The sequence below is a fragment of the Chiloscyllium plagiosum genome, unplaced genomic scaffold (genome assembly GCF_037043375.1).
Source record: "Chiloscyllium plagiosum isolate Xiang-an unplaced genomic scaffold, Cpla_swu_hap1 HiC_scaffold_9, whole genome shotgun sequence".
Lineage (NCBI taxonomy): Eukaryota > Metazoa > Chordata > Chondrichthyes > Orectolobiformes > Hemiscylliidae > Chiloscyllium > Chiloscyllium plagiosum.
In genome coordinates, this window is record NW_028270147.1 from 27621444 (window position 1) to 27636855 (window position 15412).

At 46.7% G+C, this 15412-nt stretch overlaps 1 protein-coding gene across 2 annotated transcripts in view; it reads left to right on the forward strand.

Moving 5' to 3' along the window:
* Positions 1-2594: 2594 nt before the first annotated feature.
* The window catches only part of cfap57 (cilia and flagella associated protein 57), an 88885-nt gene continuing 76067 nt past the window's right edge, over positions 2595-15412 (forward strand). For both annotated transcript variants that reach the window (XM_043698897.2, XM_043698898.2), the window contains exons 1-2: positions 2595-3629; positions 13562-13875. In XM_043698897.2, coding sequence (XP_043554832.1) covers positions 3473-3629; positions 13562-13875 — 471 coding nt within the window. In that variant the 5' untranslated portion in view covers positions 2595-3472. The remainder of the gene's footprint in view (positions 3630-13561; positions 13876-15412) is intronic.

Genomic DNA, 15412 nt, shown 5'->3' on the forward strand with positions numbered 1-15412 from the left:
CCCCCTCCCCCTCTCTCAGACAATGAATTACCCCCCTCCCCCACACAGTGAATTACCCCTCCCTCTCCCCAGACAGTAAATTACCCCTCCCCCTCCCCAGTGAATTACCCCCTCCCACAGACAGTGAATTACCACCTCCCCCCAGACAGTGAATTACACCCTCCCCCTTCACAGACAGTGAATTACACCCACCCCAGACAGTGAATTACCCCCTCCCCCAGACAGTGAATTACCCCCTCCCCCTCCCCCAGTGAATTACCCCCTCGCAAGACAGTGAATTACCCCCTCATCTGAGACTGAATTACCCCCCTTCCCCAGACAGTGAATTGCCCCACCCCCCATCATGCAGACAGTGAATTAAACCCGCCCCTGAGTGAATTACCCCCTCCCCAGACAGTGAATTATCCCCTCCCTCAGACAGTGAATTACCCCTCGCTCTCCCCCAGACAGCGAATTACCCCATCACCCTCCCAGAGACAGTGAATTACCCCCTCCCCCTCCACAGACGGTGAATTACCCCCTCCCCCTCCCCCGATAGTGAATTACTCCCTCCCCGACAGTGAATTACCTCCTCTCCCCCAGACAGTGAATTACGCTCATCATCCTCCCCAGTGAATTACCCCCTCCCCCCAGACAGTGAATTATCCCCTCCCTCTCCTCCAGACAGTGAATTACCCCCTCTCCCTCCCCAGACAGTGAATTACCCCCTCCCCCTCCACAGACGGTGAATTACACCCTCTCCCTCCCCAGACAGTGAATTACCCCCTCTCCCTCCCCAGACAGTGAATTATCCCCTGCCCCTAGACAGTGATTTACCACCTCCCCCTCCACAGACGGTGAATTACTCCCTCCCCCTCCCCCCGACAGTGAATTACCACCTCCCCCTCCCCCAGACAGTGAATTACCCCCTCCCCCCAGAGTGAATTACCCCCTCCCCGACAGTGAATTACCACCTCCCCCTCCCCGACAGTGAATTACCCCCTACCCCTCCACATTGAATTACCCCTCCCCCAGACAGTGAATTACCACCTCGCCCTCCCCAGACAGTGAATTACCATCTCCCCCTCCCCCCAGACAGTGAATTACCCCCTCCCGACAGTGAATTACTCCCTCCCCGACTGTGAATTACCTCCTCCCCCCAGACAGTGAATTACCCTCATAATCCTCCCCAGTGAATTACCCACTCCCCCCAGACAGTGAACTACCCCTCCCCCTCCAAAGACAGTGAATTAGCCCCTCCCCAGAGTGAATTACCCCTCCCCTCCCCCCAGTGAATTATCCACTCCCTCTCCTCCAGACAGTGAATTACCCCCTCTCCCTCCCCAGTGAATTATCCCCTCCCCCTAGACAGTGAATTACCCCCTCCCCCAGACAGTGAATTACCCCCCTCCCCCTCCACAGACGGTGAATTACTCCCTCCCCTCCCTCCAGACAGTGAATTACCCCCCTCTCCCTCCCCAGACAGTGAATTATCCCTTTCCCCTAGACAGTGATTTACCCCCTCCCCCTCCACAGACGCTGAATTACTCCCTCCCCCCAGACAGTGAATTACCACCTTCCCCTCCCCTAGACAGTGAATTACCCCCTCCCCTCTCCCCAGAGTGAATTACCCCCTCCCCTGACAGTGAATTACCACCTCCCCCTCCCCGACAGTGAATTACCCCCTACCCCTCCAGTGAATTACCCCTCCCCCAGACAGTGACTTACCACCTCCCCCTCCCCAGACAGTGAATTACCATCAGCCCCTCCCCCCAGCCAGTGAATTACTCCCTCCCCTTCCCCGACAGTGAATTACCACCTCCCCCTCCCCAGACAGTGAATTACCACATCCCCGTCCCCGACAGTGAATTACCCCCTACCCCTCCACAGTGAATTATCCCTCCCCCAGACAGTGAATTACCACCTCTCCCTCCCCAGACAGTGAATTACCATCTCCCACTCCCCGACAGTGAATTACCCCCTACCCCTCCACAGTGAATTACCCCTCCCCCAGACAGTGAATTACCACCTCCCCCTCCACAGACAGTGAATTACCACCTCCCCCTCCACAGACAGTGAATTACCACCTCCCCCTCCCCGACAGTGAATTACCACCTCCCCCTCCCCTGACAGTGAATTACCCCCTACCCCTCCACAGTGAATTACCCCTCCCCCAGACAGTGAATTACCATCTCCCCCTCCCCGACAATGAATTACCCCTCCCCCAGACAGTGAATTACCCCCTCCCCTCCCCCCAGACAGTGAATTACCCCCAGAGTGAATTTCCACCACCTCCCCCTCCCCTGACAGTAAATTACCACCTCCCCCTCCCCTGACAGTAAATTACCACCTCCCCCTCCACAGACAGTGAATGACCATTACCACCTCCCCCTCCCCCAGGCAATGATTTATCCACTTCCCCCAACCCCGCTCAGCTCTGAACTACATCCCCGACAATTCCAGTAGCACCCATTTCCGGTTATTTGCAGCTGGTTTCCGGCCGGTGTCCATGGTAACAGCGTTATTTACAACAACGAGGCAGATTTAGAGAGTGTGAGGGAGTGAAAGAGAGAGAGAGAGGGGGAGGGAGAATGGTGTCGGTCAGCGGACAAAGAGAAAAATAACGTGTGTCTGTTCAGGGAAAGGAGATCAGGAAAGGTCAGGGAGAGGTGGAGAGCTAGACACAGAGAGAGTGATAGAGAGAAAGTGTGATAGAGAGAGAGAGAGTGAGTGATAGAGATAGAGACAGACACAGACAAAGACAAGGAGAGTGATAGTGAGGAGAGATAGCTAGAAACAAATATATTGATAGAGAGAAAGTGATAAAGGGAGAGAGAGACATAATAAAGCAGATTGATAGAGACAGAGAGTGATAGGGAGGGGAGAGTGATAGAAAGGGAGAGTCACACAAAGTGACGTGAGGGGGACACAGTGTTAGAGAGCGAGCACATACTGGAGCAAGAATATTAAGAGAATGTGATAGAGTGAGATGGTGATTAAAAAGAGTCACAGAAAGAAAGAATGATAGGTGTAGAGAAAGCAAACTAAAAGCAAACTGAGAACCATATTCACAGTGGCAGAGTCATTGTGCTAAAATGGGGCACAGTATACTTGAGTGAATAAACCCTGAAATAGAGTTCAGTGTTCGAAAGAGTCAGTCAGGCAGAAATAATGTTAGAGACTTTATAACAGGCACAAACCACATCAGAAAATATATGAAAACATGAGTTGGACTGACAGGGCATGTTAGGGAGGGCCACAAGCTAAGTATTAGCGAGGCATAGACTATGCAGGAAAAGTGACAGTTGGTTAAAAAAAAGTGTAAGATTGTGTGTGAAGGCTACTTAGTATATAAAAATCAAAGACCCAGAGAATATACATGAGTGAGATGCCATGTTGGAGATATGAACATGTGGTTTATGAGTAAGACGAAGAAAAAAAATTGAAAGAGAAAAATAGTCTTGAAAAGGGGAGCTCTACTTATCGATTCACTATGACTACACCACTGGTTCAGGCCAATCATATTTTTGGGTTACAAGCCTCTGTTGTTAATAATGTTTTGTATTTTGATGATCAAAGCATAATTTACCCAGCTGGAAGCAGCTGTGTGCGTTACAATGTTGACCAGAAATGGCAGAAATTCATTCCAGGTAAGACTTTTTATCTAGTACAAGAATGGCTCATTAATTGTGCACAAATGTAACCTTTGTAATAGATACAAAAAAGTGAAAGTCCTATTTTTTAAAAAAATCATTCATGGGAATGTGGGCATCGGTGGCTGCATGTGCAAATTATTGTCCATCTCTAAAGGCCCTTAAAAGGTTGATGTTAAACTGCCTTCTGGAACTTTGATATCTATGTGGTGTAGACACACCCAATGGGCTCTTAGGAAGATTAGATTCCCTACAGTGTGGAAACAGGCCATTCAGCCCAACAAGTCCACACCAACCCCATTCCCCCCTGACTAATGTACCTAACACTGTGGACAATTTAGCATGGCCAATTCACCTGACTTGTACATCTTTGGATTGTGGGAGGAAACCAAAGCACCAGGAGGAAACCTATGCAGACTCAGGGAGAATGTGCAAGCTTCACACAGACAGTCACCCAAGGTGAGATTTGAACCCGGGTCCCTGGTGCTGTGAGGTAGCAGTGCTAACCACTGAGCCACCATGCCACGCACAGTTGGGAGGGTAGGAGGAAACTCCACAGAAGGGAGTTCCAGGATTTTGATATAGGGGCAGGTCAATGGAATGATGATAAATTTCAAAGTCAGGATGATGTTTATCCTGATGGGGAACTTCCAGTTATGGCTCAGATGACAACTTGATGGGTTTTCTTCAAGTATTTGCAGAATTGTAGTCTTGGTTTATTTATCAATCAACAATTCCAGCAATTTTACGTCATGCATGGGCTCTATATTTTCTCTTCCACTTGCTAAATGTACAATCACGTAATTGTTTTCAGAGCCACCCCAGGACAGGCTGTTTTAGATCAAGCAATGTGAAACGAGGTAGGATTCATAAGAGATTTTGTAGTTAAGAATTCTGTCAAGGGAAATGATCATAACATGGTAGAATTCAGTTTGAGGGGGAGCAACCCAGGTCTCAAATCCGTGTCCTCAAGTTAAATAATGGCAATTAAAGAGGTATGAAGAAAGAGTTATCTAAAGTAGGCTGGGAAAATAGACTAAGGGTAAAGTTAGTGGATGAGCAGTGGTAGATGTTTAAGCAGATATTTCATAAAGATTAGATTAGATTCCCTACAATGTGGAAACAGGCCCTTTGGCCCAACAAGTACACACCAACTCTCCGAAGAGCAACCTACCCAGACCCATTCCCCTAACTAATGCACCTAACATTACGGGCAGTTTAGCATGGCCAATTCACTTGATCTGCATATCTTTGGACTGTGGGAGGAAACCAGAGCACCTGGAGGAAACCCATGCAGACATGGGGAGAATGTACAAACTCCACACAGACAGTTGCCTGAGGTTGGAATTGAACCTGGATCCCTGGTGCTGTGAAGCAGTAGTGCTCAACACTGAGCCACCTTGCCACCCAAAGCTCATCAAAAATTTATTCTAGTCAAAAAGAAAGACTTGCTGAGGAGGATGGAACATCTATGGTCAACAAACTTGGTCAAAGAGAATATCCAATCAAAACCAAGGTACACAGAGTGGTGAAAATTAGTGGTAGGCCAGAGGGTCTGGAATCTTTCAAGAACCAGCAGCAGATGACCAAAAATCTAATAAATAGGGAGAAAATTGATAATGAAAATAACTTGGTAAGAAATATAAAAACAAACAATAGCAGCTTCTACAGGTATATGAACAGAAAGTGAGGAACTAAAGTAAATGTGGGCTCCTTGAAGGATGCAATGAGAGAATTAAAATCGAACAAGGAAATGGCAGATAACTTAGACCATTATTTTGCATAGGACTGTATGCTAGAGGACACTAAACATCCCAGAAATAACAGGCAAAAAAAAAGCTGCTAATGGGAGGAAGGATCTCGTAACAGTCTGTATCATGAGGAACAAAGTACTTGACAAACTAATGGCAGAAAGTCACTAGGACTTGATGACTCACATCAAAGTATTTTGAAGGAAATGGCTGCAGAGATTATGAAGACATTCCAGAATTCACTGGATTGCAGAAGGATTCCTGTAGATTGGAAAATGTCTCTTGTTGAAGAAGGGAGGGAGACAGAAAGCAGGAGACCAGTTGCTATAACATCTGCAGTTGGAAAAATGTTCCAATCCATTATTAAGGAAAAAATATTAGGTCTTCTACTAAAGCTTAATACAATTAAATACTGTAAACATGGTTTTGTGAAAGCGAAGTCATGTTTGACAAATTTGCTTGAGTTCTTTGAGGGTCTAACAAGCTCAGGTCATAAAGGTCAAATCAGTAGGTATAGTGTGTTTCAATTTTCAGAACGATTCAGTAAGGTGCCACATGAAGGTTATTTCGCAAGATAAGAGGTTACAGTATTAAGGGTAAACAATTAAGATGAATTGAGGATTGGTTAACAAACAGATGGCAGAGAGTTGGGAATAATGGGTCTTTTTCATATTGAAAAGGCAAAATTAATCCCACAAGGGTCGTTCCGAGGGTCTTAATTATTTGCTATCTATAATAGTGAATTGGAGGATAGAGCAGAGTGAAATGTACCCAAATTTGCTGACAATCCAAAAATAGGTGGGAGGGCATGTTTTGATAAGGACATAAGGAATTTGCAAGGAGATATAGGTAAGTTGAGTGGCTGGGCAAAGTGTTGGCGTATGGAGTTAAACATATGGAATTATGAGGTCATCCACTCTGGAAGGAAGAATTAAAGCAGAGTATTATTTAATTGGAGACAGATTCCAAAAGAATGTTCAGTGGAGAGAGAACTGGATGGTCTTGTGCATGAAATACAAAAGCTTAGCATGCAGCAAATAATTCAGAAAGCAATGTGAATTTTGAATTTCATTGTTAGAGGGTTAGAGTTTTAAAAAATAGGCAAGTCTTCCTATAACTACAGGGTGTTGGTGGAGCTGCATTTGCAACTGTGTTCAGTTTTCATCTCTGTATTTAAGAAAGGTTGTACTGGAATTGGGGGCCATTCAAAAGAAATTCACTAGGCTGATTGTTGGGATGGAGGGATTGGCTTATCAGGAATTACTAAAGAGGTTAGGCCTTCATTCATTAGAGTTTAGAAGAATGAGGGATGATCTTATTGAACATGCAAGGTTCTGAGATGGATAACAAGGTAGAAGTTGAGAAGTTGTTTCCACTAATTGGGGAATCTTGAACTAGAGGACCTAGTTACAATATAAAGGAACATAAGTGATTCAATTGAATTCCTTCTTGCAGAGGTTTGTAAATGCCTGGAACTTGACCTTCGAGAGTTGTGGGAGACTAGATCACTGAAAGTATTTAAAGATGATATATTTTGACTTTTTGGAGAGATGAGAGTTATTTATGATGAGCTGACATGAAAGGGAAGTTGAGAGTTGGGCCTGATTAGCCATGATCTTGTTGAGTTATTTCAGTGGTCAGGGAGGATATAATGAGGGGAAAGCATTCAGAGGAGATGATATGAGTGGATCTAAGGAACAGTAAAAGATCTAAAACGGTAACAGATATTGTATACAGACCTGGTAATAGCTCTGAAATGCTAGATTGTGTAAATACAGACATTAAGCAAGTGTGTAGTATTCATGGAGAATTTTAATTTTAATAGAAATTAGGAGAAGCGGACAAGTACTTGTCAAAAAGGTAGTGAATTTCTGAAGTGTGTCCGGGATAATTTCCTACAGCAATATGCTCTGGACTCAACAAGAGATAAACAATATTGCATTTAGTAATGATTAATGAGCCAGATTTCATTAGGAACCTAACTGTGCATAAACATTTGTCAAACAGTGATCATAACATGATCGAGTTCAACATAGCAAAAGCAAAAACACATGAGACAGCTACTAGAGTTTTGGATTTAGGTAACAAGATGAAAAAGAGACCATTTGTAGTAAACTGGGAAAATCTGCTAATGGGCAAAAAAACTGAAGAAGAGTGGAGGATGTTTAAAGAAACATTTAACACAAATCAAAACCAGTTTGTACCCCTGAGAGAGAAAGTTCCACTTCACAGGAAAAAAACAGCCAAAGAGATAACTAAAGGACAACTAAAGAGGTCAGGGCAGCATAAAACTCAAAGAAAGCACTTGGAAGCACAGATCCGACTGACAGCAAAGGGCCACAAAACAGCTTATAAGAGCTCCTAAAAGGTATTATGAAAGGAAACTTGCCAGTGACATCAAAATTAATAAGAAGAAATTTTATAGTTACATAAAGGGAAAGCAGGTGGTCAGGAGCAATTTTGGGCCACTAAAGACTGAAAGTAGGTGTATTATTAATGACTATGGGGAACTGAAAGTCGTGTTGAATAATTATTTTGCCTCAGTATCTGCTGATACTGAAGAGGATAGCTTGCCAGATGTCCTGAGGAAATTAGTAGTGGATCAGGAATAGAGATTGAATAAAATTAACATAAATAAAATGTCAGTCATGAGGAAATGTAATAGATTTAAAGAGTGACAAATCTCTTGGACCTGATAATTTCCATTTGAGAGTATTAAGGGAAGTAGGGAAGCACAAATAAATTCCTTTACTCTGGATCTTTCAGCGTTCTTGAGATATAGGAATTATCCTGCTAGGTTGGGACATGGCACATAGAGTCATAGAGCAAATAGCGCAGGAACAGACTCTTTGGTCCAACTTGTCCACACAGATGGGTAAAAGAGGAAATCAAGAAATTGTAGACCTGTTAACCTAACATTTGTGGTGGGAAAATTGTTGGAGTCTATAATCAATGTTGAGATAATCAATTTTCAGTTAATCAGAGAGAGCCAGCATGGATTCATGATAGGTAGTTGAAACTTTATTGCTGGAACAGCACAGCAGGTCAGGCAGCATCCAGGGAACAGGAGATTCGACGTTTCGGGCACAGGCCCTTCTTCAGGAATGAGCAGAGAGTGTTCAGCAGGAGAAGATAAAAGGTAGGGAGGAGGGACTTGGAGGAGGGGAGTTGGAAATGTGATAGGTGGAAAGAGGTCAAGGTGAGGGTGATAGGTCGGAGTAGGGTGGAGGCGGAGAGGTCAAGAAGAAGACTGCAGGTCAGGAAGGCGGTGCCGGGCTGGAAGGATCCGGCTGAGACAAGGTGGGGGGAGGGGGGATGAAGAAACTGGTGAAGTCCAAGTTCATCCCCTGCGGTTGGAGGGTTCCCAGTCGGAAGATAAGACGCTCCTCCTCCGACCGTCGGGTTGTTGTGGTTTGGCGGTGGATGAGTCCAATGACCTGCATATCCTCGGTGGAGTGGGAGGGGGAGTTGAAATGCTGTGCCACAGGTTGGTTGGGTTGGTTCGTCCGGGTGGCCCAGAGGTGCTCCCTGAATCGCTCCGCAAGTAGGCGGCCTGTCTCCCCAATATAGAGGAGGCCACACCGGCTGCAGCGGATGCAGTAGATGATGTGGGTGGAGGTGCAGGTGAATCTGTGGCGGATATGGAAGTTTCCCTTGGGGCCTTGGAGAGAAGTGAGGGGGGAGGTGTGGGCGCAAGTGTTGCACCTCCTGCGGTTGCAAGGGAAGGTGCCGGGAGTGGTGGTTGGGTCGGTGGGGGGTGTGGATCTGACAAGGGAGTCGCGGAGGGAGTGGTCTCTACGGAAAGCTGATAGGGGAGGGGAGGGAAATATATCCTTGGTGCTGGGGTCTGTTTGGAGGTGGCGGAAGTGACGGCGGATGATGCGCTGTACATGGAGATTGGTGGGGTGGTAGGTGAGGACCAGTGGGGTTCTGTCCTGGTGGCGGTTGGAGGGGCGGGGCTCAAGGGCGGAGGAGCGGGAAGTGGAGGAGATGCGGTGGAGGGCACCGTCGACCACGTCGGGGGGGAAATTGCGGTCCTTGAAGAAGGAGGCCATCTGTGTTGTACGTATTTTGAACTGGTCCTCCTGGGAGCAGATGCGGCGGAGACGAAGGAATTGGGAGAATGGGATGGCGTTTTTACAGGGGGCAGGATGGGAGGAGGTGTAGTCCAGGTAGCTGTGGGAGTCGGTAGGTTTGTAGTAGATGTCCGTGTTGATTCGGTCGCCTGAGATAGAAACAGAAAGGTCTAGGAAGGGGAGGGAGGAGTCCGAGACTGTCCAGGTGAATTTGAGGTCGGGGTGGAAGGTGTTGGTGTAGTGGATGAACTGTTCAACCTCCTCGTGGGAGCACGAGGTAGCGCCGATACAGTCATCAATGTAGCGAAGAAAAAGATGGGGGGTGGGGCCAGTGTAGTTGCGGAAGATGGATTGTTCCACATACCCTACGAAGAGGCAGGCATAGCTGGGGCCCATGCGGGTGCCCATGGCTACTCCTTTTGTTTGGAGAAAGTGGGAGGATTGGAAAGAAAAGTTGTTCAGGGTGAGGACCAGTTCGGTCAGTCGAAGGAGGGTGTCGGTGGAAGGGTACTGGGTGGTACGGCGGGAAAGGAAGAAGCGGAGTGCTTTGAGTCCTTCGTGATGGGGGATGGAGGTGTATAGGGACTGGATGTCCATCGTGAAGATAAGGCGTTGGGGACCGGGGAAGCGGAAATCCTGGAGGAGGTGGAGGGCGTGGGTGGTGTCACGAACGTAGGTGGGGAGTTCTTGGACTAATGGGGACAGGACCGTGTCGAGGTATGCCGAGATGAGTTCGGTTGGGCAGGAGCAGGCTGAGACGATGGGTCGTCCGGGGCAGTCAGGTTTGTTTCCGCTTCCCCGGTCCCCAACGCCTTATCTTCACGATGGACATCCAGTCCCTATACACCTCCATCCCCCATCACGAAGGACTCAAAGCACTCCGCTTCTTCCTTTCCCGCCGTACCACCCAGTACCCTTCCACCGACACCCTCCTTCGACTGACCGAACTGGTCCTCACCCTGAACAACTTTTCTTTCCAATCCTCCCACTTTCTCCAAACAAAAGGAGTAGCCATGGGCACCCGCATGGGCCCCAGCTATGCCTGCCTCTTCGTAGGGTATGTGGAACAATCCATCTTCCGCAACTACACTGGCCCCACCCCCCATCTTTTTCTTCGCTACATTGATGACTGTATCGGCGCTACCTCGTGCTCCCACGAGGAGGTTGAACAGTTCATCCACTACACCAACACCTTCCACCCCGACCTCAAATTCACCTGGACAGTCTCGGACTCCTCCCTCCCCTTCCTAGACCTTTCTGTTTCTATCTCAGGCGACCGAATCAACACGGACATCTACTACAAACCTACCGACTCCCACAGCTACCTGGACTACACCTCCTCCCATCCTGCCCCCTGTAAAAACGCCATCCCATTCTCCCAATTCCTTCGTCTCCGCCGCATCTGCTCCCAGGAGGACCAGTTCAAAATACGTACAACACAGATGGCCTCCTTCTTCAAGGACCGCAATTTCCCCCCCGACGTGGTCGACGGTGCCCTCCACCGCATCTCCTCCACTTCCCGCTCCTCCGCCCTTGAGCCCCGCCCCTCCAACCGCCACCAGGACAGAACCCCACTGGTCCTCACCTACCACCCCACCAATCTCCATGTACAGCGCATCATCCGCCGTCACTTCCGCCACCTCCAAACAGACCCCAGCACCAAGGATATATTTCCCTCCCCTCCCCTATCAGCTTTCCGTAGAGACCACTCCCTCCGCGACTCCCTTGTCAGATCCACACCCCCCACCGACCCAACCACCACTCCCGGCACCTTCCCTTGCAACCGCAGGAGGTGCAACACTTGCGCCCACACCTCCCCCCTCACTTCTCTCCAAGGCCCCAAGGGAAACTTCCATATCCGCCACAGATTCACCTGCACCTCCACCCACATCATCTACTGCATCCGCTGCAGCCGGTGTGGCCTCCTCTATATTGGGGAGACAGGCCGCCTACTTGCGGAGCGATTCAGGGAGCACCTCTGGGCCACCCGGACGAACCAACCCAACCAACCTGTGGCACAGCATTTCAACTCCCCCTCCCACTCCACCGAGGATATGCAGGTCATTGGACTCATCCACCGCCAAACCACAACAACCCGACGGTCGGAGGAGGAGCGTCTTATCTTCCGACTGGGAACCCTCCAACCGCAGGGGATGAACTTGGACTTCACCAGTTTCTTCATCCCCCCTCCCCCCACCTTGTCTCAGCCGGATCCTTCCAGCCCGGCACCGCCTTCCTGACCTGCAGTCTTCTTCTTGACCTCTCCGCCTCCACCCTACTCCGACCTATCACCCTCACCTTGACCTCTTTCCACCTATCACATTTCCAACTCCCCTCCTCCAAGTCCCTCCTCCCTACCTTTTATCTTCTCCTGCTGAACACTCTCTGCTCATTCCTGAAGAAGGGCCTGTGCCCGAAACGTCGAATCTCCTGTTCCCTGGATGCTGCCTGACCTGCTGTGCTGTTCCAGCAATAAAGTTTCAACTTTGATCTCCAGCATCTGCAGACCTCACTTTCTCCTTCATGATAGGTAGGTCATGCTTGACAATCCTTAATGGATTTTTTTGAAGAGGTGACAGAGGAATGTCTGTGGATGTTGTTTATGTGGACTTTCAGAAAACATTTGACGAAGTCCCATATAAGACACTGTCAACTAAGGTCGAAGCCCATGGAATTGAGGCAAATGACTGACCTGGCTGGGAAATTGGCTGAGTAGCAGATGACAGAAGGTATGAATGATGCACAGGTACTCAAATGGGCAGGATGTCAGTGGTGTCCCCATTATAGATGGTGCAGATGAAAGATTAAATGAGTGGACAAAACTGTGGCAGGTGGTGTTCAATGTAAGCAAGTGTGAATTCATCCATTTTGGACTGAAAAACATATATGTAAAGGTACCATCTAGATAGTAGAATTTAAATATTGTGGATGTCCAAAGAGACTTGTGGGTGGCTGTGGTTGATCTAATAATCCTCTCCTCCCTTTTCATTCTTTATCCATATAGTCCTTAATTTCCTCAGAGATTAAAAATTTTTCTACCCTATCCTTGAAAATGCTCAACAACCCAGCATTGATAGTTCTCTGTGGTAAAAGAAAATCTACAGATTGACTACTCTCTGAGAGAAAACATTGTTTCTCATCTATGTCTTAAATGGGGGACCTCTAAATCTGAGATTATGCCCTTTGCTTCTACTCTCCCTCAGGGGCATCAACTTCGCCAACTGACCCTGTCAGGCTCCCTAAGAATCGTGTATGTTTCAATAAAGCCTTTCATTCTTCCAAACTCCAACAAGTACAAGCCCAACCTGCTTGATCTCCCAATAAAATGTCTCCATACCCAGGATCAACCAAGTATACCTTCTCTAGACTGTCTGTAGTGTCAGTATATCTTTTCTTAGGCAAGGGAACCCAAACTGTTCACAGTATTCCAGGTGTGTGGATGCTGTATATCAGAAACAAAGACAGAAGTTGCTGCAAAAGCAGCAGGTCCGGCAGCATCTGTGGAGAGAAATCAGAGTTAATGTTTTGGGTCAAGTGATGGTTCTGAGGAACAGTCACTCAACCCAAAATGTTAACACTGATTTCTCTCCACAGATGCTGCCTGACCTGTTAAACTTTTCGAGCAATTTCTGTTTTTGCTTCCTACTTTTATACTCCACTCCTTTTGAAATAAAGGCCGGCATTCCACTTGCCTGCCCTATTTCCCACTGAACTTGTATGCTAGCTTTTTGTGATTCATCCCTAATTTACCAGCTCTAATGGTTTTGAAACAAGGCTCGAGGGGAATTGCCAGAGGAATGGCTTAACTACTGACTTGCCATTCAAAGCTGCTCCCTTCTGCTGAACCTTTTCCAGATGATCCAAATGACATTGAAAGCTTACTAGAAGATTTACATGAAATAATCTGCAGTCAAGTTTTGTATTACACTCGTATATATTTGCTTCTGGAACATTCTATATTAATACATCCAATTTTCCTCTCTCCAACAAAGAAAATGCAGGATTTTACTTATGATATGGTCATGTCACATGCCAACATGTTTCTACCAGTTTTAAAGACATTAATTAATAACCTATATATATGCCATACTATTGAACGCAGGTGCTGAAAAAAGCCAAGGGATGTTGGCTCTTGCATTTAGCCCCAATCACCGATATCTGGCCGTTTCTGAAAAGGGTGAAAAAGCCACAGTGACTATATATGATGTACAGCACGATCAAAGCAGAAAGAAAAAGTCACTAAGTGTCAATGATCTTCACGCCCAAGAGTTTGTCAGTATTGCCTTCTCACCAGACTCCAAATACCTGATTGCGCAATCCGGGAAACCGGATTGGACACTGATTTATTGGTTATGGAAGAAACAGAAAATCATTGGTGTTATGAAAACTACCACGAACACAAACCCTATTTATCAGGTAATCATTGTTAATTCTGTCACGTTACTTTCAACCACCATCATTTCTCATTTCTTTAGAAGTTGACCAAAACAAGACTTCCAATTTACATTAGGATTTTGGATGATGCATTTGGATCAAGTATCTAAAGGCATTCATATCAGTGCTGTGTGCTTTTATAATACTTTTGTGAAAAATGTTAAAATAATTAGAAATTAGAAAGTAGGAAGAAAGGTTTGGTGAAATGCAAAATCTAACTCTTCTCAAATAGCCTTGACCATGTATTAAATATTTTCCACTATATTTGAACTACTGTAAAAAAATGAGTAAAACTAAATTCAAATAATTAATGTAATCATTCCTTTTCCTCTTCCTAATTAGAATCTCGGAGAAAAGGCCACCATGGAAATTCTTGCTCATATTTTGAGAGGCTCCTAATGCTTATTGTCTGACATTGGACGCCTGTCCACATGTGAATGAAACCGTAGAGATAAAATCACCAATGTCCTGTGACATTGAAGTCAGGAGGTTTTCTGTTGTTTCCACCCTGGTCTGTGTAATCTTCACCCTGAGTGAAAAGTTTGAAACTTGAGGGTAGACCCAACACAGTGTAACAGATGAGTGTAGCAGATGTCAAGTGGCGAGCTATTTTCTTTTAAGAAGCCTGCCAATTTAAGTGCCAATCAGGTAGACCTGCCTGCTGAAGCATGTCTTCATTGCTTGGCAGCAGCACCAGGGAGAAACAGTGGCTGCTGCTGATAGCCCAACTACCTGAGGCTCTGACTGCCAAAGGACCCAGGCCACAGCAGATTGGTAGCATGAGGCAGACCATGTGGTAGGGTCAGAGGGAGGGGTGGGGAGGAAATTGGCAGCGAGGGAGAGTGGTGGCTCTTGGTTGTCATGCCAATCCTGATTCTGATTCCCTTGATCAGGCACTGAAACCTGTCAATGAGGGACACCAATGACATGTACCCACCTTTCTCTCTACCCACCCCCAGATGCCTGCAAACAAACCCAGATCATTTTTACTTTTCACGCTCTCTGGTCGATTAGTCCACCATCTGCTGCTGGGTTGATGCTGGTGGCAGGGGGAGGAAACCCTTAGTGGGCATCACTTGCTTACTTTGGGGTCTTAATTGGCATTATGTTGGACATTCACAAGCTTTTCCACCATGAATGTAGTTGGTCCTGAAACGGGAAGGTGGTGAGGTCGATCTTGCCTGATTAAATATTCCCAATGCAAACCTGTACAGGGAGGGCATTCAATTCCATCTAACATGTGAATCAGAGCTATTATGGAATAATTGTGAACTAGTTTCTAGTTTAATGTTATAATCCTATATATAGTTAAAAATCACACAATACCAAGTTATAGTCCAACAGCTTTATTTGGACACACTAGCTTTCGAAGCGCTGCTTCTTCATCAGGTAGTTGTCAGCCACCTGATGAAGAAGCAGCCCTTCGAAAACTAGTGCTTCCAAATAAACCTGTTGAACTATAATCTGGTGTTGTGTGATTTTTAACTTTGTCCATCCCAGTCCAACACCGGCACCTTCA